At 39.8% G+C, this 23,728-nt stretch overlaps 1 protein-coding gene across 1 annotated transcript; it reads left to right on the plus strand.

The window, feature by feature from the left end:
* Positions 1 to 3,000: 3,000 nt before the first annotated feature.
* On the plus strand, positions 3,001 to 7,463 carry NREP (neuronal regeneration related protein; the record flags this gene model as incomplete). Its single annotated transcript, XM_079548245.1, has 3 exons — positions 3,001 to 3,078; positions 3,176 to 3,253; positions 7,338 to 7,463. 3 exons carry the CDS (start codon positions 3,001 to 3,003, stop codon positions 7,461 to 7,463), a joined length of 282 nt encoding a protein of 93 aa, XP_079404371.1.
* Positions 7,464 to 23,728: the final 16,265 nt, after the last annotated feature.

The raw sequence follows: 23,728 nt of genomic DNA on the forward strand, positions 1-23,728 counted from the left end.
GTAAATATTATTTTACATGTTTGTTTTGAAGGTAGGCAAAAGTCTGTGCTCCTTTACTGTTGCTCTTAAAGAGGACAGAGGTTTATGAGAGGACCAGTGGATTATTATGGAAGAATAGGCATTTGGGTTTTGAAATGTTGGTTAAACAGAACTGCTGCAATAGCAAAAAGAGAATTCTTGGTTTATTGAACAGTGGAGAAAAGAAGAGTTTTGTTTAGGAAATGCTTCTGATTTCAAAGAGAAGTAGCAGTAAGTAAATAGTTCTGCAGTCTGGATGCTTTAGTAACTAAGTAAATAGGTTTTTATTTTCCTCACCTTTGCTTTTTCTGATTTATAATAGTAATTTTTATTTTTTATTTTTTAGATTTTCAAGAAGTGGGGTAAAAAATTGAAAACATTATTTACAGATCACGACTCCCTATATGAAGTTGGCCTCAATTTTTGGTCAGAATTGTTGTTGTGAAACACTGCTTCAGATATGTCCCACATCAGTTTGTTGCTTTTTCTCTGACTTTCCAAAGTGAAAGTGGATGGTTTTGTGTATCACAAGTTCTTCTAGGAAGATTTTTTCCAAGGCTAATAATTCTATTAGTCAGATATTTAGGAGTGATCCACTTTGACAATTTATGGTTGAACTTTACTAGCTTGGTATTTCCCTAACAAGTTAGGCTATCAATTTGAGTCAGTCTTTTGCATTGTTTAAACTTGCAGGAACTTCAGTTCTCAATGTATCCTAAAGTTCAGTAATTGTTTTCTAAATCCTGATGTTTTTGGTATTTAAGCCAAGCTTGTATTCTCATAGTAGTCATACAGGAAGTACTAAGAAATTAAAGGATGGGTGTATCAATGAAAGCATTTATCTAAAGTATTTCTTCATGGTAACAGCTGGAATGCAATAAGCCTTATATCCTATTTTGTAATGAAGCACTGCCTTGCACTTTTTCTCTCCCTGTAGATCATCTTTCATGTTGCAATGTTTATATCAATTGTTTCAAGATGCTGTCACTGACTTAATGTTCTTGCTGTTTTATATATAGTGTCAGTATATGTGAACATAAAAGTAGTTTCTGCATTTTGTAAGACAGACAGCATGACAAAAAAACAAGCTTTTTTTCTTCCTCAGTCCTTGTGGGTTATATAAAGTCCTGAATGGGCTTTTCCACATGGGCATCTTTTTTTTTCATACCAGCAACTTCCTCTACTTAGGCAGTCCAAGCCATGCATGATTCTCTGGCCTTTCAACACTGTTCCAAAGGCAGGTGCTGAAAACCCTTTGTCAGCACAACTCAGGACTTAGCAGCATGTGGAGGAGGTCCGTGTGCTTTTTATCTTACAATGATGGTCACAGTAGTTGCTTTTGAAAAGCATATTGAGAGTAGGATGGTACTAAATATTTCTCCATGGAGGAAGCTGATGTGAAAGATAGCTGGAGATAGCTGTGGGAAACACTGTGTGATGTTTTTGTGTGAGGGTTTTTTTTTGTTGTTGTTGTTTGTTTTTTTGTTTTTAAACCTGAAGCACAGCTGCTGTATCTTACAGTTTACATCTTTCTCTCCCTGCCTCATCCCTAAAACCCACCTTCAAACTGCAGTCTCTTGAAGATCTTAGGAATGTAAGTCTAGAGGTTCCTCTTATGTTAGGTGTTTATTTCTTTCAAATTGGCAAATTAGAGTGCAAGACCTATACACTCTGAATCTGGTTCAGACTCATTGGAAAATACACAAATTCATCTTCATCATAATTAATAATGCTTTTTGTTCCTTTGTTCTTTTCTTCTGTAGGAAAATACACATTTTTGTATACTTGCCCATTTAATGTGCATGCCTTGTTGCTACTTCATGTCATGAGCTTTCACACAATGAATATGACTACGTAAATAAGATAAAGGCACAGGTGCAGGTTGCATAGTCAGTGATTATAAATATCAACAGGAGAGCTCAGGGTTTACATGTTATTTTTCACTAGAGTGTTTCAGAGATTCAAGGAGAACATTAGCTGATGAAATTACAGAACAGTTTCTATGTTATCCTATGTCAGCCATAGTTGGGGAGCATGACTGGCTTTTTTGAGATCATGCAGTAGTCCCAAATATGAAATAAATTCTGATGCTCTTATCAGTAGGCAACACTGCATTTTGCACTGTGGAAAACTGTAAAAGAATGTGTTGTAGCAAGCACTGCCTCAGACCACATTCTTTAACTTTCCCTCCTTCATTTCCTACTTAATAGTAGAGTCCTCAATTTTCTCTTCAAAGGGTGATTTAAATAATCTTCACGTAATTTCTTCAAGCTACATCTAGTTCAGTTGTGTCAACTACTCAAAGTGCAACTTTCCAGAAATGAAAACACTTCTAGGCTTCAATACAAATACAATGGCATGCAGGTGAATTAAGCCTGTCCTCCAGGAATTTCATTGACAAGGCAAATTTTTATAACCAAAGTGTGAATAAGTTTGAATGCTGTAATTTATCATGTTCAGCTTGAAATTGTTAGATGTTCAAGCACCTTGTAGAAAGAGTTGTATTCTCTAAACCAAAGGCACAGCAGGCAGACCCAGCAGGGAAACAAGCAAGGTATTCAGTGTTATATACAACTCATAAGTGATCACTTCAAAGCTTAAGGAGAGTGAGATTGGTACGTGTTCTGGTCTTCATCCTGGGGATTAGGATCTGAAGCACAGGAGGTTTTCAGATCAGATTCACGGTAGTAACTGAAGTGTATTTGCTTAGCACTTGCTCCAGCTGCCCACTGGAGGCTGTAGCCTGTCGTGAATCTCACCCATTTTTCTGGTAAGAAAGAAGGCCTAGGAGAAGCATGCTCATCTCAGGCAGGATAAATAGGACCGTTTCTCCTATGGCTGCATAGGAAGCTCTGCCACAGAGCAACAGAGGGTTGGTATTGTCATCACTAAATCCTGCTGACAGCTCGTTTGTCTTTTATAATCTGTGTTCCTCTGAAGTCTAAAATATTGGGTGCTGACAGAAGATTATAGCAATGCTCAATGTACTTAAAAAGTATTAAGTTTCAGTTCACAGTTCAGTATGAAAGGTTTACCAAAGTTGTGTTCCCCTTGTCTCCGGTAATTATCAGCAAAGGTAGTCATCTTCATTGTCTTCATTCATTCATTTTCATTCATCCCTCTTGTCCTAAAATTGTACCTGTTTGTGTTGCTACAGGTTTATCAGCCAAGGGAAATGATTTGGGTTAGCCAGAAAGTCTTCCCAACCAGCCATGGAGAGGGGGGATTTCTAAAGGTAAAGTTATTTATTATTTCTCTCATCTAACAGTTTACTAAGATGAAAGAATCCTGAGTGAAAAAAAAAAAATACACAAACAAAACAAAAAAGAAACCAACGAGCCACAAAACACTGACAGTTCAATGGAGTTTGTTTTATGACTGTTTCAAGAGCATAGCTGGGTTTCATGATTTCATCATGAGTCTCATGGTATTCTGTTTTTCTTGAAGCTTTGGCTCCATGAGCCAAGCAGTTAAGTGAGGATTTCAGCATTGATTCTAAAATTATGTTTTTATCATTTAGACTTGCAGAAAACGTGAACTCTTACTGACTACATACCAGAAAGGAAATGTTAATTTTCAAGAGTTCAGATTTCTTAAGTCTGTCTGATGATTTTTCAGGCTTGACATCTGAGTTTCAAATGCTTAATTTTGGCTGTTGTCACTTACTAATATAGAGGAAATGATAATGTACAGGGAAGGAAGGGGCGTTGTTGTTGTTTTTCTTTTGTGAGCTTTTGTTCTTTACCTGGCTTAAATAACAAGCATATAGTGCATGACATTTTTCATTCAATTTTGACAAAAAGGTCAGAAGATGTGGGTTATATGACTGATAAGATTTTGTTCTGTTGCCATTGCTGGTTTCCCAAATTAATCCCAAATTGGATTTGAAATTTACATAGGAAAGAATAGTTGTTCAGAACTACAGAATGTATGTGCTTTATTTTTGTTTCTCATTCATTAATGACTCAAAGTCTGCAAAAAAATTGTAAGGTCAGCAAATAAGAGCAAATGAAAACTGTTTTAATTTAATTTCCATTACTATCTAGACTCCAACTCCTTGTTATCAAAATCTGGATAACTATATTTTACTTTTATTTCTGTGTAAGGGAATTTCTACAATTCATAGTTGAATTGACTCATTTGAATTTGACTCCTTCAAATTAACATGTACATTAACATTAACATGTGAGCATGACATACCTAACATTTAGAGTGTTCTTAAAGTTCATCTGAATATGCTGATAGCAATGCCAGATTAAGACAAATGTACCAAATGATCAAGTGCTGTCATATTTACATTAAATAAATTTGCTAATTTTATTAATCATCTGTGTGTTTACTAGGTGATTTTTTTCTTTTTATGCTTCAGCTTTGAATGTTTCCTTCATGACTGCTCAAAGTAGTTCCTAAAACAGGAATAAAGTTATGAACTATGTGCAACATATTTCGTAACAATGCTGCATTCTACTAGCTTTATGAGTAACCATGTAATTGTATTGTACATATATTGAAAAAAAATCATCAAAAGGGATAACCTTCTGAACTATGCAATGTTATAGCTTTTTTTTTCTCTATAGTTACTGCATTCCTGATTTTTCATCACTATTCTGACCTTTATGCAATTCTTCAGAAGGTATTTGGCATAGGCTTAAAAGGAGCAGATTTTAGTTTCACAGTTAAGATTCAGAAGCAATTTAAATATTAGCTGCACACGATCCAGTTTCTAGCAGAGTATCAGCTTTAACAAAAACCCAGTTGTTGGAATCTGACTATTGTTCATAATGCTTATAAAATTAATCAGGATAAATTTCTGGAGAGAACTGCAGAAACTACTTAGGCCTTCTGCAACTCAACATTTTAGGTACTACCTTTTAGTACCAAACTGGTTGAACTACCAAAAGAATGAAATAAAATCAATAGAGTTTATTTTTAAAAAATCTTTTTTTTTTTTTCCTGGTGTTTTTTTTTGTTGTTATTTTGTTTTGTTTTTTGTTTTTTGCTTTTTCCCCTCATGCAACCAACAAGCATAAATGGATATGCTTATTACAGACAACTTACTTCCCAGCCCAGAAGGGTCATACAGGACTTTTTTATCTTATGATTGTATGGCAGAATTTCAGCACTAAGATTGTTTTCACAGCTGAAAAGGAACTGACCAACACAATACTTTTGGAAATTTGCCCAGAGCTTTGGTCTGTGTGGTGTCCCTTCTGAAAGCTTAAATGGTGATTTTAAAGCACCCGTGAACTTTCAACAGAAAATGAAATTTTCGTATGTACATTTCTAGTTTTCTTCTCATATCCTGTAATGATACACAAGTAGCAAATTTATTTAACAAATGAGCAATTCCACATGGGTGGAATTTTCTGGTGTCCTGTGAGGGAAGATACTTGTACAGTCACTAGAATTTAAACATCATTTTCTCACTCTGAAATGCTATCTTTTGCAAAATCTCCAATCTGATTCTAACAAAGCCAATGCTGTCTTCTGCAAAATCTCCAATCTGATTCTAACAAAGCCAGTACTATGTTTCTACTAGTTCTTCTACAGCTAGCAGACTTCTGCATTTCCACTGAGTGAAACCCACCCAGTCTGTAAGTTTCTGATGCCTGTAGGTGTGGGGACTGTTTTTCCCTAAGGGAAGGATTTCAGCCTTTTCAGGCTGATAATCTGGCTGGGTGCAGTGCAGAGCCCCAGGGCAACCTGTGTGACTGAAAGCAGAATTTAGCCTGTTATCTTTGATAAACACCCTAGGGAAGCCCTAGGGTGGCTTCATTCTTAATGCTAGTAAATATGACAAATACAGACATTCCAGTGAAAATTATGGCTCTGAAGAGTCATAAGAGAAAAAGAAGAGGGAAGACCCTGAAAGCTGCACTTTCTAGGTAGTTGTAAGACTGCTTTTTGTTCAGCTTCTGATTCAGAAACTCAAAACCCTGCTGTCAGAAGAACTGAACTTTGAGAAGATAACTTTCGTTTTTTAAACAGACTTTAAAAATAATCAATCTCAACTGGTATGTATTAAAAAATAAAATCAATAAAACACCTTTACAGTTATGAGCTCTTAAATACAAACTTTAAAAAAAAAAACAACAACACAGAGGTCTTTTCAAAAATTTGGAATGTATGGCTAGTAAGAACATTATTTTTGTTTAAAATGCCATAATGACATATCACTAGCAAAGTATTTTAAGCTTGTGCATAGCCTTTAGGCCTCCTACTGAGGTTTGAGCTGAAACAGGTATTCATGTTGCTGATTAGGCTTCAGCCAGTGAGCAAGTAAGTATGGTGAACAAAATTGTCTCAGAGGTAGATGGGTAGCCTGCACACTACTTCCTTACTTTTTCAGAAACCACAGTAATACACTACAGAGCCTTTGAATTCCCACTAGGGAAAGAATAAGTGCTCTTCTCAATGAAGTATTACAGAAAAGTCTCTTATTAGTATATGCTTGATGCATAAGACATAAGGCATTTAAAAAATTAGAGGGTTAATCTGTAAAAAGTTCTCTCAATAATGAAATAACTTAGACACACTTTCATGTTGGAGGCCAGGTGGAGCCACAAAACAGAGCTTAGGTTATAGAAACAAATGAGCAAGGTAACTTGGTATAGATAGTACCATGAGCATCAGTTTTTTCTCACTTGTGTTAGTACTGAGTTATGTTTTCAGTGGGGCTCAGTACTTTCTGTTGAGTTGTGGTCATGAGTTTTTCACTGACTATACTGAGACACTCCATCTTCATTTTCTGCTTCATATGTGCAAAATGGATAATTACTTGGTTTTGGCCATATTTATAATAATGCCAGAAATACTGCACACTCATCTTCTAGTGCAGCTACAGACCTGAGCAATCTCAGCCATTACGAAGGGCACTGAAATTCCCTGGTTCGGTGGGCACAAGAAAACTTGTGTTGGGTAGTGTGGGGATGTACAATTGGTGATCTGTTGAAAGGGTTTTGTCTCTATTGAATCTCTAAACCTTTAAACTTGCAAGGATGACTGGGGTATTCAGCTGCAGCAATTGAACAGACTTCCTGGTGGAGGGCTGTGGCTGACCTAACTCTGGAATTCTTTGACTGCCATGGCACACTTACTCAGCCCTAGAAAAGACTTTTCCTCAGATGTTGCATTGCTTGCCTGGTATATAACAATCTTTTCCCCCCAGAGGCATTAGTATTAACAGTTGATTAAGGTGTGTTCAATAGATGTTTACTTCTGAACGTCAGGCGACGTTGAGTATCTTAGGACATGAGAAGGGAAGACCCACCAGGAATACTTCAGAGAATCACAGCTAATGCTATTTTTCCTCTCTGCAGGGATGTCTTCCCATCTCAAAGGAAGTAAATCGCAAGAAGGAAAGTGAAGTGGAAGGGGCATGTTGGGCTCCACTAAATGGCGATGGTCACCATTTCACCAAAATCAATTACTTCTACACTTTTTAGTCATGATTTTTCCATTTGTATTACATATGGTGTATGGGTTTGATGAGGTCATGGTGTCATATATTGGGAATTGTTTCTGTGTAAATCATCAAGTGTATGAAGAAACTATGGGACTCTGAGCCTTGCTTTAGAGAATAACAGTGGACAAACGTGTACCATAAAACTAGGTTTAACATTCTGACTCAAGTGAAAGCTCTCAGAATTTCACACTGTGAATCCATGTTTACAAACATTACAGGTGGGCCCTCAGGCCTGGTTCTACCACAGCAATGTCTTCCACTACTCAAACTCCACTGCTTACATGAAACTGGTAAACTACTCTCTCCATTTTTACCATCCCTAACTGCTTTTTGCAGAGGCTGAGAGTCCCCCTTTTTTTCATTTAGATGTAACAAACCTAGTAGTTTATTTTCATCAATTGTCTGTATATCTCTATATTTTATCCATGTACTCTTTTGATGTATAGAAGTAGTATGAAACTCATGGTTTCCTTGTGGTAAGTGATTGTGATGCTGCCACGGGATTTGAGACACTGATGAATGGTGCTATTTTGGACTTTAAATATGCTCCTTGGCAAGGTAGCTCTGATGGAGTTATTTTTTATTTCCATGTTCTGAGAAGGTGTTGGTACTTTGTTTTTCTGAATGTTGTTCTTTAGACTGGACTGACTTGTTTACTTGTGTCTTCAGTGTGGCTTTCTTATTCAGTGCCGTAGGTGAGTAACTACTTACAGTGTACAAGCGAGGAACTGATTCCCTGTCAGGGTCCACTCACAATCTTGCAGTTACAGTGGGAGCAATCACAAAACTGTAATTTATATAAAATCTCCTTTCTGACTCCAATCCACCTAACGGAGAAAAACAAGCAATAATTTTTAAGCAACCTCTCAAAATCTGTTTTGATTTTTGTCATTTTTAAAGGCCTTTTTGGAAGAGGGACAAGTTTTAAAGTCCTCTTCTAATACATAAAATAGGGGATATTGTAAGAAACATACTGCAGACTTCTGAGAGGTGAAGTCCTATAGGGGAAAAGAGTACATTCCCACAGCACTGTCAACATAAAAGGTTTACATTTTTGTTCTTGCTCCCAGATATCTATCAATACAAAAAAAACACAAAATACAAAACTAAACAGTATCATCTACTCATGGGATGTTGTTGTGTTAGACAAAGTCTGAAAGCCCACCTTGATTTTTTATATAATTCTGTCTTTTAGCTCTTCCTTTCACAGGGCAGGCCTTGTTCTGAACTGTTTTAGCTTCTGACTGTTAAATACCAATGCATGCACTGCACTTCCTCGATTTCTTTCCCTTCCTCTCCTTCTGTATCTCTTTTCTTTTCCAATAGATTAGATTCATCTATTGTGCTGTATATAGAGCAACAAATAATCAGCAGTTGTGGCATTTATGTATAGTTGCAGTTGTGTACTGCTGAAAATGCAAGCTTTTGTAACGATGTGATCTTTAATAACGCACTACAAGTACCCAATGTATTTTAGCTATTTTAGTAGGATTTGTTCAATAAATATGCAAGCTCTAATGGTAACTGTGATGTCTCTGCTTCTTTATTCTAACATGAGTGCTCCTTTAATTAGTTTTCAACCTGTTCCTTACATGACTATTAATTTTTTTCAGGAATACTGGGTGATGCAAAAGTTGATTCCTTTTGTTGCCTTCTAAACAGTAGCCATTAAGGTAACTGAAGTGATCTGGGAATAATCATAGAATTGTAGAATCATTGAATCACCAAGATTGGAAAAGACCTCTAGGATCATTTAGTCCAACCCCATCCACCTATCACCAATATTTCCCTCTAATCCATGTCCCTCAGTACAACATCTAAACATTTCTTGAACAACTCCAGGGACGGTGACTCTGTTCCAATGCCTGACCACTCTCTTGGAGATGAAGTATTTCCTAAAGTCCAATCTGAATCTCTCCTAGTGCAACTCGAGGCCATTCTGTTTAGCCCTATTGCTAATTACATGGGAGAGGAGGCTGACCCCCACCTCACCACAAACTCCCTTCAGCTAGTTATAGAGAGCAATTAGGTCACACCCAAGCCTCCTCTTCTCCAGACTAAAGAATCCCAGCTCCCTCAGCTGCTCTCTGTGAGACGTGCTCCAGACCCCTCACCAGCTTCATTGCCTTTCTCTGAACATGCTCTAGGGCCTCAATGTCTTTCTTGTAGTGAGTGGACCAAAACTCAATACACACTCAAGGTTTGGCGTCACCTTGAGTATAGAAGGATGATCACTTCCCTGCTCCTGCTGGCAACACTATTTCAGATACAAGCCGCGATGCTATTGGCCTTCTTGACTGCCTGGGCACACTGCTACCGCATGTTCAGCTGAGCGTTAACCAATACTTCCAGGTCTGGTTCCTCTACAAAGTTTTCCAGCCTCTCTGCCCCAAGCCTGTATTGTTGCCATGGGTTGCTGTGGCAAAATGCAGGGCCCAGTATATGGTCTTGCTGAACTTCATCCCATTGGCCACAGCCCTGTAGTCTAGATTGTCCAGATCTCTCTCTAGGCCCTTCTTACCCCAAGATAAATCAACACTTTGTCCCACTTTGGTGTCATCTGCAAACATACTGAGGGTGTACTCAATCCCATCATTCAGGTCACCAGTAAAGATATTGGATAGGACAGGCCTCAAAACTGACCCCTGGGGAATACTACTAGTGCCTGGTCACCAGCTAGCTGTGACTGCCAGTTATCACCTCTAACTGGGTCCAGCCAACCAGCCATTTCTTTACACAGAAAAGAGTGTACCTGTCCAAGCCATGGGCTGCCAGCTTCTCCAGGAGAATACTGCTGGGGACAGTGTCGAAGACCTTGCTGAACTGATGGCTGCTGGACAACTGTATTCATGTGCTTCTCTTTTAAGCCTGCTGAGTTAGACGCAAGTCTTGAAGATATTTTTAATAATTTCTGGAGGAGACTGGCATTATACGTGTGGAAAATACAGTACATCTCATTTTCCACTTCTTATGAATCCAGTTAAAATGGTATTTTTTCAGTATGTTCAGTGAAGTTTGAAAGGACACCAGTATACTCCTCTCTTTTAAAAGCAGTGTTATTGGAGGAAAAAGTATGCTGTGTTTAGAATTGCTGTGTTTAGAATATAGAATACAAAGTGCTTAGAATTTGCTGTGTTTAGAATATAGAACACAGATTCCATTTTAGCATAGGGTACAGTTTTTTTAGCATAGAACGTATTTTCTATAAACACAGGCAATAATCTTCCAGTTGATACCAGATATGGTCTGGCTCTCAAGTTTTCAAGTCTTGGGACCAAATGAGAGCAATTCCGTATACCATAACTGTTTATTCCACTAAAGGAATTTACATCAGGACAGAGTTTGATGCCTTTGGTTGTGTCACAGAAATCTGATCATGCACCACCACTTTCTGATCTAAATGGCCAGTGATCTCACTGCTGTGTAGGAAACACCACAGACGACAATTTTTCCTTATCTATGTGAACACCTTTATATCTATCTATACACCTACTGCAGACTGGCAGCCTCCTCCTAAATCCTTACAGGCAAGTAGCCAATCCAGCTTCTCACTTGCAGGACAGAGGGCTTGATAACCCACGAGAGAAAAGTGACTGGACTCTGGTATCTGCTTGAAGGAGAAAGAGGCATCTGCCCCAACACCCACAGTGTTACCAACCCCTGCAGTGTCCCTGCATATTAAATTCAAGGTTCTCGGGCTAGAAAGCCATGAGGGTTTGCAAAGTGGTCCAAACCCAGGCCCTGTGAAGCACATCAAGAATGCAGGAAGTAACGAGCATAGAGAGCAGGGCCAGCTGGGGGCACTACATTAATACCAGTGCCATGAAGAAAGGATAGAGAGTCTTAGTAACAGGGACTCCTTGCTGGGAGGCACTAAGGCTCTCATTTGCTGCCCAGATAACCTCTCCAGAGAAGTGTGCTGTCTTCCAGGGGCACGTGTTAGAGACATTAGGAAGGCTCTACCACGGCTCATTAAACCAAAAATCTGCTATCCTTTCATTGTCATTCAGGCTGAATCCCAGGATGCTGCAATGAGGAAATTGAAGAATGTTAAAATGGGCTTTGCATCTGTTGGAAAGATGTTGGAGGTATGAGGGGTGGGATCAGTGAGCACAAATCTGTGGATCTTGATAAGATGCATCCATGTGTTTCTGAGGGAGCTGGCAGAGGTGATTGCTGAAACACTCTCTATCATCTTTGGCCAGTCTTGGAAAACAGGAGAGGTACCTGAAGACTGGAGGACAGCCAATGTCACTCTGGTCTTCAAGAAGGGCAAGAAGAATGATCCAGGAAACTACAGGCCAATCAGTCTCACCTTCATCCCTGGAAAGGTGATAGAACAGCTTGTTCTAGACCCCACCTCCAAGCAATTGGAAGAAAAGAAGTTTACCAATATTCGGTATGGATTCACCAAGGGGAATCATCTTCAACCAACCTCAAAGCCTTCTGTGATGCCATCACTGGCTAGGTAGATGGGGGAGAGCAGTGGATGTAATCTATCTTGAATTCAGCAAAGCATCTGATACTGTCTCCAGTGACATCCTGATGAAGAAGCTGAGAAAGTGTGGGGTAAATGAGTGAATGGTGAGGTAGCTGAGAACTGGATGAGCTCAGAGGGTTCTGATCAGTGGCACAGAGTCCAGTTGGAAGCCTGTATTAAGCAGTGTTCCCCAGGGGTCAGTGCTGGGTCCAGCCTTATTCCATATCTTCATCAACAACCTTGACAAGTGGATAGTGTCCGCTGTCAGCAAGTGCACCAGCGATAAAAAGCAGGGAGGAGTGTCTTAACATGCCAAAAGACTGTGCTGCCATCCAGCAAGACCTGAACAGGCTGGACAGTTGGGCAGAAGGAACCAGGTGAGGTTTAACAAAAGCAAGTGTAGAGTCTTGCACCTAGAGAGGAATAACTGCAAGTATCAGTACAGGTTGGGAGATGAGCTGCTGGAGAGGAGCTCTGCAGAGAGGGACCTGGGGGTCCTGGTGGATGACAGGTTGGCCATGAACCAGCAGTGTGCCCTTGTGAACAAAAAGGCCAATGGCATCCTGGGGTGTATTAAAAGGAGCATGGTCAAGAGAGGTGATCCTCCCCTCTACTCTGCCCTGGTCAAGCCTCACCTGGAGTACTGTGTCCACTTCTGGATTCCCCTGTACAAATAAGAGATCTGGAGAGAGACCAGTAGAGGGCCACAAAGATGATAAAGGTCTGGAGCATCTCCCCTGTGAGGAAAGGCTGAATGACCCGGGTCTGTTTAGCCTTTTGAAAAGAAGACTGAGAGAGGATCTGATCAATGTTGATAAATATCTAAGTTGCAGGAGGCAAAGAGATGAGGCCAGAATCTTTTCAGGGGTTCATAGAGATAGGACAAGGAGAAATGACCAGAAACCGGAGCATAGGAAGTTCTGCACCAATATATATAAGAACTTTTTCACATTGAGGGTGATGGAGCGCTGGAACAGACTACCTAGGGAGGTTGTGGAGTCTGAGGAATACCTCAGGAATACCTTAAGTCTTGAGGAATACCTCACTGGAGGTATTCAAGACTTATCTGGATGCCTACCTGTGCAACCTGTTGTAGGGAGCCTGTGTTACTAGGTAGATTGGACAAGCTGATCTCTAGAATCAGGCCCTAGAATTCTGTGATTCTATGATTCTATGATCTACAGTATACGTGTGTAGATATACACATAGTATATGTACAGGTAAATGCATAGACAAATGAGAAACCATTACTATAATTAGAGGAGTCATTAATTTATTAACTTTTTTTTTTTTTATTAACCTGTGGTCCACTGGCTTTGGGCAGTATGTGAAGCATTTCTGAAAGAGATATGAAAGGTGATGAAAAAGCCTTAAAATCCCTGCCTTATTGTTAGCAATATCTAAACTTGCTTCAGAAGAAAAGCTTTTAAAACTGACCAATCAGAAGATTTGCACACTATTTTAAAATTTGCAACTGCCAGAGTAATAACAACCTTGGTTTTTGATCTTCAGAGCAACATGTTAGATTTTAATAATAACATAAGGATCCGTGGTTTAAGGTCTTCAAACAAACAACAGAACTGAAAATTGCCCCTGAATAGCACAGTTAAACTTGAAAGATGCCTTAAAATATACAGCTTCTCTTATGCTGACATTCTAGAAACTGAGTTTTGCCAGAGATGTTTTCATATGCTCTACAATTAATACAGGCTTCCTAAACAGGAAAACACAACCTGTACTATATGCATCTCATTATATAACAGTGAGCATTGCCTGTATGTAGCAATGTAGCAGCACTTTCCAAATTTTTTTTTGAAATTACAGAGTAACTAAACAAAAACCAAGAAACAAAAAAAACAAAACCAACAACAAATAAACCCGCCAAAAGCCCACCAAAAAACAATAGTACACTCCTTTTAAGGAATGCCTTGATGTTTCATACATAGCTTTCTTATAATGGTCCTTGAATGTTAATCAATAGACACAACCATGGAGAAATGGTCTCTTTTGACTCTCTGGGACTCTAACCACATGCAGCATGCTTGCTCCTGTCATTTGTACATATGAGACAAAACTGGCTCTGTACACAAATATCTTCAAGCTCTAGCTACCCTTTTTCATTCCATTGTCATAGCCAGGTCCTAGGCTGGGGAGCTGCAGCCAGCAGCTGTACACATACACATGTTCTTCCCTGGTATGTGACACCTGTCTGGCCTTGGCCCTGTTCTGCCCTCTGCATCTTCCGTGTGTCCAGTGGCTCCGTTTCCAGAACTCACCCACACATGATAGGGCTGACAGCAGAGAGGTTGAGTGTGGAGAAGGTGCTGCAGTGGGGCTGGGGGCATAGGAGGGGTGAGGATGATCCATGGGCTTTGGACACCTGTTGGATTTGGGGAACAGGAGTGACTAAGTTACCCTCCAGCCCAGCACAGTTCCTGGTGCACTAGTTGTCAGTCTTGGGTCTTGCTCTGGCACAGTGCCCTGGTCAGCCTCACCTTCCTTGCAGCTATAGGAAATGCAGGTCCTAAGGGAGAGTCACTGAATAAATTCAGATGATCTGAGGTTTGGTGGTTCAGTGGAGAACGGAAATCTTCACATCTCCCAAACACATGTCCTTGTTGCCTCACACTGCCATGAACCCCAAAATGTCACTTACCTCCACTGGCTGAGTGCCCCACACAACCACAGCACAGCTGAGTTTTGCTACACTAAGTGCAGTAGCAAAAGAAGAAATATTGTTCTCAATCTTGGGGCAGCAACCTTTAACTATGACACAAAATAGTTTCAGCTGGGTCTGAGAATTAACAGCAAAAAGGCTGATCCAGAAAGGAGGTGACAAGGCAAGTGGGGCAAATAGAACAGCATGATATTCCTTATGCGGTCAAGGAGGCTATCTGGAGCTGGAAAACTGATTAAAACTATTGAAAAACGACATGAGCAAATATATCTGACAGCTAGTTGATGCAGTACAGCGAGGCAAGCCACTTATTTAACCCCCTGCGTATATAACTATCTGCACAGCAGAAAGGGTAGTAAGTGTTTTTTAAAGCATTATGGCTAAGTAGATCAGGAAACTTTGATTCTAAAGCTCAAGCTGTGTAATAACATGCCATGGGAGATCTAACAAACTGACACCTGTGCCTCAGCAGATGAAACAGGAAACAACTCAGTGATGAAATCTGGAAAGTAGAAATAACAAAGGGTACTTATTTTCCACAAAACATTTCAAACTATGTATATAAAAAATTACTGGTTAGGAACAAGCATCACATTTCAAATGAAAAGTAGTGCAGAATTACATGTGTTTTCAGTTAAATTTCAGTAGTAAAAAGTGCATTGTTAATTACCAAATAAAGAAAATACTAGCTCTTACATGTTGGAGCTTATTAGGTTAAAAAAGAAACAATTTATATTCACTATCTTATTCAGTGGAAGACACAAAAGTTCTGCCTGCATGGATACAAAATCTATGCAAAAGAGGAGCAGCTCATTTATATCAGTATTACTTCAGTGTCAGACTCCACTTCCAATACAAAGCTGTTTCACCATACAAAAAAAAAAAAAAAAAAAAAAAAATCAATATGCCAGATAAGAAATTCAAACTCAAGAAGCAAATTTAAAAAGAATTAAAATGAGCCCAGATCTTTCTCAACAGCACTGTGTTCCTGTTGAAAAAATAAATAAATAAAAAATAATAATAAAAAGAAAGTAAACATGATGCTGGAGTAATCTGGATTGTAGCCAGCAAACCAAGTGAAGTAATAATAGCTTAGTGCTGCTCAGCATTGGCAAGGCTACAGCTGGAGCAAGACATTCTTCTTGGGCATCCCAGTTCAGAGAAGATACGCGCCTGGTGGCAGGAGTCCAGGGGTATGCAGTGCATGTGGAGCATATGGCTGCAGGAACCGTGTGGTGAGGAACAAAGGCAAGACACAGGCACGATCAGCACAAAGTGATGCCAACAGAGTGTTCTTTGTGGGGTACAGAGAGACAGAGTAGACTTCAGTGTCACAAAAAAGGTGTAGGAAATAGCTAGAAACATGTCAGAGGTAGAAGGATAGGAATGTGCTAGACAGGACTGCTGAGAAGGGGCAGTGGGGCATCTCCAGAACTTTCAGACCAGGCCCATAAATGCCTCTGATTATTTGTGTTGCCTCTTATTCCAAGCCAGATGATCCTATAATACAGGAATGGTAGACAAGAACCAAGAATTTCTGTCTTTTTATGGCTTCCTAGAAACTTTTTTTCTTGTTTGTTTGTTTTTGCTGTAGACTGAGTCTGAGTGGGCTGTGAGAACTGTGTGCTGAAGCACTGGAGTGCTCCTTGCAGTCCTGCATGTTTCTGTTTTCTAAGACTCCTCTGCACTCTGGTGAGATATTCTCAGGCATGCTATTTAAACCAACTTGAACACAATTGTCAACATATAACATTAGTTACTTTTCAAAGCAGCCTATTCTCACTCTGAAGGCAAAAATCTAGTGTTTAAACCTGCAGTTTCAAAGACTTCACCCTGTATGGCACTTGCTGTGTACTGCTTCTTAAAGCACTCAGCTCCTTGTGACTCATCTAATATTTTCCAGCTGCTGAATCCAGAGGAAGAAATGTGACCCCACAGCTGATATTTTATACAAAGAAACAGTATCCTGTTTGCACAGCACTGTTTCAGATTTGTACTGCACGTGTCCAGAGTTAAACACATGAATCTGTCCAGACACATGATTGTATTGTTGGGAAATTTAGTTTAGAACAAATCCTGAATGCCTGAAGAAGTTGCAGCAGTAGGCACTTCTTTCTTTCCAGACACATGCTCAGGATGGAAGTACCATTTGGGATTTTTATGCATTTTTTAATGTGTTTTCTTGAAGATTCAAGTCTTCAGTTCATCTCAGTAAATTCCTATCAATTTATATTAAAAACCTAAAAAAATCTCTGCCCCATGATTTCTCCTCTGAACACTTCATCATCCCCAAATTAGCATTTTTATCTGGAGGTATCAGCTACTAATTAAAATTTGCTCTAATCAGCCACTAAGAACTTACTACTGATTGTCCAATTTTCTACATCATAGCTACAAAACAACATTCAGATACTGCTGAGTTAGGGCAAGATTGCCATAGGTTTACTGCTCTATCTAGATTTATTTTCCCACTGCTTATGCAATCAGCCTCATTGCTGACTGTACTGACAGCTGCACAATTGTTGCTTGAGTTGAGCAAGGTTGCAGGCTGCCAAGGCTCACTCATCTCTGGAGGTTTCACTTCCCTGTGAATCACTGTGGCTCGATCACTTTTTCCTCACTACTGTCTTCTGGGGGGTAGGTTTCTGCCCATTAGTCACTAGTTTGACTGTGGAACCCGTCCAGAGACATCAAGTTACCGGCACAGACATCAGTTGGCCATTCAAAACCACCTGTAGCCTCTCAGAAATTCACAGTCCATTTGCTTTCTTTTCAAGTCCAACCAGTTTTCAATGCTTCCTTGGTAGCCCATGTGAGCTGGCAGTGCTGTTCACAGGAAGGTCAAGTGAGGACGGGGCTGTGTGGGGCAAAAACAGCCTCAAAAAAAAAAGAAAGGGGGAGGTATAGGAGGATACCTGAACATTATGTTTGTAAACAAACAGCAGTAAGTTATCAGTAAGTTAACTGTAGCAGCAGGAAATGTCTCTGTCAGATGCTGGAAAGCTAACTGTTGGCAGGAAACGGTTATGTAAAGTACAGAATTGCTTCTATTTCAGTGTGTACTTTGATCAACATAGTGAGAAGAGATGTATTTCATGCTTTTTTTCTCTGAAATACAGAAGTTCTGTGAATTTCTTTCCAGGAGAGAGCCCCAAGTTTGCAGACTTGTAGTTTGCTACCACTGGTGATGCTCATAGCAGATCAGTTCAAGCACATGAACAGAGGGAAAGCTGATGCACCCCTTCTCTTTTCCCATTGTTGCCTGCTTGCACTTGTTTGGCCAGGAAGGTGAAGCTGCGCTGCGGCTGTGGGTGTGGAGCTGCATCCCTTCATTTCCCCACATCCTTCTGCCCAAGGATCACAGGCAAGCATGGTTTAGCCACATCATCTCCAGTCTAGCAGTTGTGTGAGCTAGCTATTAGATAAAAGTATGTATTAAAGCCATTTCCAGGTGTGTTTGTTCAAATGAAAATGGGACACACAATGTCCTGGATCTGGGGAGAATCGTACTAAAGGAGAGGAGTGGGGTCACCCAGTCTCCCCAAAGCAAGAGTGTCACTGATCTGGAACATGAGGAATGACTCCCTGTGGTAGAAAAGAGGAACCTTAATCAAATGCTTTTACATGGCTAGTGTTATCTATCCTAAATTCCAAGAAATTAAGTGGACAGTGAATCCAAGAACACTATGTGTCTAAACCACATGGCAAAACTCCAGGGATGTTGAAAGAGTAAGCCATCAACTTGATCTCACACAAATGTAAATCCTGAGCTATTCCACTGGAGTTACTAGGCTGAATAAACAAGGTCAGAACTCGATTCATTGGGCTGATCCAAATCTTTCCGTGTACTTGTAATGCAGATAGTTCAGCTGGGCAGGAAATTGGAGCTGTGTAGCTTACTCTCAGTGCCTGGACAGTCACTGAGCATGTTCCAGGGGAGTGCAGGTCTCGAGCAGGGGTAATAGCTGAGCCCAGTCAGTGGTATGGAGCTCTCTCCATGCATTTCAACCCTTCTTTGGCATCTGAAACCTGAGATTTTCTCTCCTGCACAGGGCAATTGACTTCAATCTTCTCATGCATTTTAAATGTGGTTACCATCCTGGTTGTCAGTGGGTTTCCCTTCTGATCAAGATGGCTGTGCTGCAGTGAGCTCTGCCAGCCTTCCCAGCTCTGCTTTTCATAGACACGAGTCACAGCTGCATTTGTGCTGGGACAGCTTGGGATCTGTTTCTCCTTATACCCTAGAAAACCAAGTCTAAATCACACTTAATAAGATACCAGGTAATTTTTGGTCAGGAAATAATTTTGTACTGATTTAAGGATCAAGGCCCAGGGAAAGGAGTTATAGCACAAATGCCATGAGTATTCACTTTCCCTCAGCTGCTTTAGTAGTTCTTGCACTGCTCTAGTTTGCTCAAGAGATGAAGATGACCCAAGATCAGGGCCAAGAATAGGTCTTTGTTCTGCTGGGCCACCATGAAGGCACAAGAGGGAAGCAACTCCTTGCTCCTGCAGTTCCTGTCTGCACTCTGCTGCCAGGCCAATATCCTTTTATCTGACACTCCCCCAGTCATGTTTGGAAATGTTAATCCCATGTATGTGAATAGATGAAGTTATACACCAGCATGGAAACAGAGAGCATCTTGTTTGTGGATAGACAGTAACATTTTGTCCAGTGTTAAATCAAGTTTGTTTCTATTTCCAAAAACCCTTTTGTCTTGCTTATTATTATGTACTAACCTATTTAAGACAGCCCGGATTTCCTTATATCTTTTTGAACTATGCTTGAAGCACTAGGCCTGTTCCTGTGTACACCAGGCCAACATAAATGTTCTCTCTGTGTGATATAACTGTGTTGAATAACTGGATTTTCAATGACTGGTAGAATAGCACTTATTACTGGTGCATTTGCTTTTCTTTGGAAAATAACATACCATTTGCTGGTAGGCTTTTAAGCCTCAATCTCCAGAAATGACTAACAAATGCATCAGGGAAGAAATATCACAGAAAAGCAAGAATATGTTTCCCTAGATTCCTACAGGAATAGCAAACTCTACAGGCAGATGTGTTCAATTTTGAACATATAATTTCCATATTCCAAATTAACTAAAACAGTTAATAGCAATTTTTAATACTACGATGAACATAACTAGGTATGCTTAAGGTGGTAGCTGCAGTGGAGACAAAATAAGTGTTTAAAGTAGATCAAGACAGTGCATTTCATGCAAATGATCTTTAGCAGTAATATTCTTAAAGCAGAGTACCAGAAGTGGTATGGTGAGCAGCACATTGCCCTGCACATTGGAAAACCCCTTCCGTCACAATGAAGACAGCAAGCCAGAGTGTTCCTGGATTATAAATAACTAGATTTGGCCTGACTGCTACATCGATTATGCAAGTTCAGTGTGAACAAGCAAAGAAGATTAAGGACCTCATGCTGCCTATCTGTGAGCCAGCACTTTGCTCTTACACCACCAACACAACGCAAAGGAGTAAGATTGAAGTGTCTGCTGTTCTGGTGATGGTGGCAAGTGGTTTCCGTGGCAGAAACATGAGACCACAGGCAACTACAATGTCCTACATGCTAGGAGCAATTCCTGTGCTATGCAAAAGACACTTCTGTATATTGTGAGATTTTAAAGGATGCTAACTAGAAAGCTATGCCCTCAATATGTCAGTTCAAAATACCTCAGCACCACAGCAAGTGCCTGTTACACGCACTTGAGAGAGGTGTGACTATTGAAATGATTGTGGGTAGCACAGAGTATTTGTGGCTAATTGGAACTGTGCAGCTCACTTGTGAACGGGCAGATCTCAGCTTGTACACCTCCTTTCAAGTACCCCAAAGTACACGATTTCTACCCTATGCATGTGCCAGAAGCTGGTTTCCTGATTTCATTCACATTTCCTGAATGATGTGGAAGTTGCTTAAAAGTAAGAGAAAAAAAAGCAATGGATCAGAGGAACTATTTTACCTAGTGCACTCAAAATTCCTATCTTCTACTGCTTGCTAGAAGAATCTTTCTTCTATGAAACAATATGGCAGCATCTTGGACCAAGGCATTTGCAGGGGTACGCACCTCACATTGCCAATCTGAACAGTCATGTATGTTCACTCTCATGTTATTTTCTTGATTTATTGCTACATAAGGCCCATCCTTGGTCCTCATAAGGAATAGTAGAAAGAAAACAAAATACTGAATGAACAAGACATCCTGGTTTGATATCCTACCAACATGGTACTCCGAGTATTCAGAAAAATTACTGTCTGTAATAAAAGCAAAGAGTTTTAAAAACAGAGGTAAAGTCTCCAAGGGAGGATGTTAATGACTGCAGCACTAATACATCTGCATCATTTGCGGTGGGACAGCCTGGAGGACCTGTTGTTGCTGCTACTGATGCCAATGAGGCCATCTTTCTCCAGATGAAGGATCAGAGCCACTGGCCCCAGCACATCAGGAGGCATGGGCAGGTGGCCATGGGGTTTGGCGAGGCACTAAGGAGCATCCTTGTGTGCCCACTGCACTGCCTCCAGTGTCATTGACTCTGTGGCAAATTTTGCAAGGAAGGATGTGGCAACATTTGGCTCCTGAAGGTGTGAACATGGACAGTAGAACTGCATTTGAGGTACATTTGCAGAATTTGTTAATTTGTAGCCCCTCTCAGTGGTGTTTGGGGATTGAGCTGTTTTCCTTTCTCACTGAGATCATTTTGCATTTGGTAACAACAAGAGATTCTGTAAGAGGTGAACAGGCTGAAGGCCTTCAAGATTGCAGGTCCTGATACATCAGCTGAAAAGTTCTTTTTGAAAACGTAGCTTTAACTTTGTGGCCCTCTTTTTTCCAGATGTAAGAAAAGATAATAACATTTACTAGGTTTTGTAACGTGTGAGGTTGTAGTGTTCTTTGAGGGCAAATTAAAAATCTCCATTAAAAACAGCCTATTAACTCCCAAAAGGCCATAACATGATTCTAAAAAATAGGAGAAACTGTTTGAGTCCTTTGACTTCCTAAGCAAACTATGGCAAATCTGTCAGCATTTTTTTTTTTTTTTTAAGTACAAAAAGTTAACCAGCTGCAGATTCAGTGCTGTAATCTGTTTCCTGATGTTACAGGAACACAATTTCTATCTCATGTTGTCTCCCCCACTCCGTAGCCCCTTTTTGACTGTAACTCCTCTCTAAACATTTGGGACTGTGAAACAGCAAAAGCGTGCTAATCTTCTTCACACAGGTATGAAAGATTTGTACAGCAGATGCCATTATCCTTTTATATATGCTATCACTACAATGATCCATAAAACTGATACTGATTTTTTTTTTTGCTCTGTACGATTATGTAATATCTACTATAGCTACCACTACTTGTCTCATCTCAGATGAATTACATTCCTTTATTCAAGGAGTAACAGTTCTAGGATCATCAGTGGTTCTTTCTTCTCCCTGTACATTCATCTCTGGCTTACTTAACAGAAGGATCTACACACCTGTTGCTTTTTTTTTTTTTCTTTATTTTATTTGTTATTGTTGTTATTTGTGGCTGTTTGATTTTATTGTTCATGAAAGCTATTCCTTGATCACCACAGAAATATATGAAGTTACTCATCTCTTCCCAAGACAACTTTCCAAAAGCCCTATCATACCTCCAAATAACAGTAGTCACTGCTGGTCATCAAAACTCAGAGCAATTACTGACAAGAATATCCATACCTTTCCATGCCTTTCATGTTCTCCCCTAGGCAAGCTGCCTGCTAATAGACAGAGGGCCCCAAACTTCCTTTGAAGTTTGACACTTACCCTGTACCTGTTAATCTATTCCTTGAGATCATTCAGATATGTTGATCTTTTGTGCTGAGCAGTGCTTTGCAATATAACGTTTTAAATTCTGCTCCATCCTGAAGGATACAGTTGTGCAAGGTTTGTTAAGCTGATATTACCACAGGTAAGATAATTTTGTCTTAGTCAATTAAATGAAGTGACTGAATAAAGTTTTAAGAAAATAAAATGAAAATTTTAATCCAAACAAAATGATCTACTGATATTAAAGCAATTTTTTAATGGTCAGAAAAGATGCATCAAGAAGAAAATCACGTCCAACCAATTTCATTTCTTCCACAATAATGTCAAAGACCTGTGAATAAATAATGGAAGCCATTCAAATTTTCATTTGAATGCATTGAATTTTCATTTCATTCAAATTTTACCTTTCATTATGCTTTTGACATTGGCTAGTGTGATCTTTACACAAGCAAACTAGGCATACTAGGTCAGGATGAAATACAGTCGGGTGAAAGCAGAAGTGGAACCAGAAGTGTTTGGTCATTTGCTACAAAAATACAACAGTAGATTAAGTCCTGTCTTTTTTTTTTTTTTTTTTTTTTTTTGCTTTCTTTTTGTGTGTGTGGGGTTTTTTTGTTGGTTTTTGTTTTTTTGTTTTTCTCTTTTCTTTTTTTTTTTTTTTTGTTTGTGTTTTTTTTTTTTTTTCAAATCAATGTTTTCAGAAGAAAGGTATCAAAGTAGGGAACAACCCTATTAAATTTTAGGCACCAAGATAGTGATGCTGGTGTTATTAAAACATAATGTTTGCTTGACAATCTGGAGAAATGACCTTTCTTCCTTCCACGTAGGCACAGCTCAAAAAGAATATGCCACATGCAGCCATTACTCAGTAATTACACAGAAACCAACTTTTTTGGGCAGTACTTCTGCAGATCTGAGAGCCACAGTGGTTCTGAAGCCAGCAGGGGTTAATCTGCTGCTGTTGCTAGAAAAGTAAACACAGCATTGGGATATATAAACAGAGGCATTACCTACAGGGTTTGTACAGTATTTGTTCCACTCTAGTCAGCATGTGTAAAGTCCCAGCCAAACTGCTGCATTTCCTGCAAGGCGGGGAGTAGCTGGAGGGATTCCAGAAGGGAGCAGTGAGAATTACCCAGAGGTCTAGAAAACACATTTGGTGAGGTGAGACTGGGAGAAATAGGACTTTTCAGTTTGAAGCGAGAAGAACATGGCAACATGCTTGAAAGCAGCTGCAGAAGTGAAGGGGGAAGTTTTGTTTCCCAGCCCATGAAAATCAGGTCAGGATAA

This window comes from Tetrao urogallus (genome assembly GCF_951394365.1).
Source record: "Tetrao urogallus genome assembly, chromosome: Z".
Lineage (NCBI taxonomy): Eukaryota > Metazoa > Chordata > Aves > Galliformes > Phasianidae > Tetrao > Tetrao urogallus.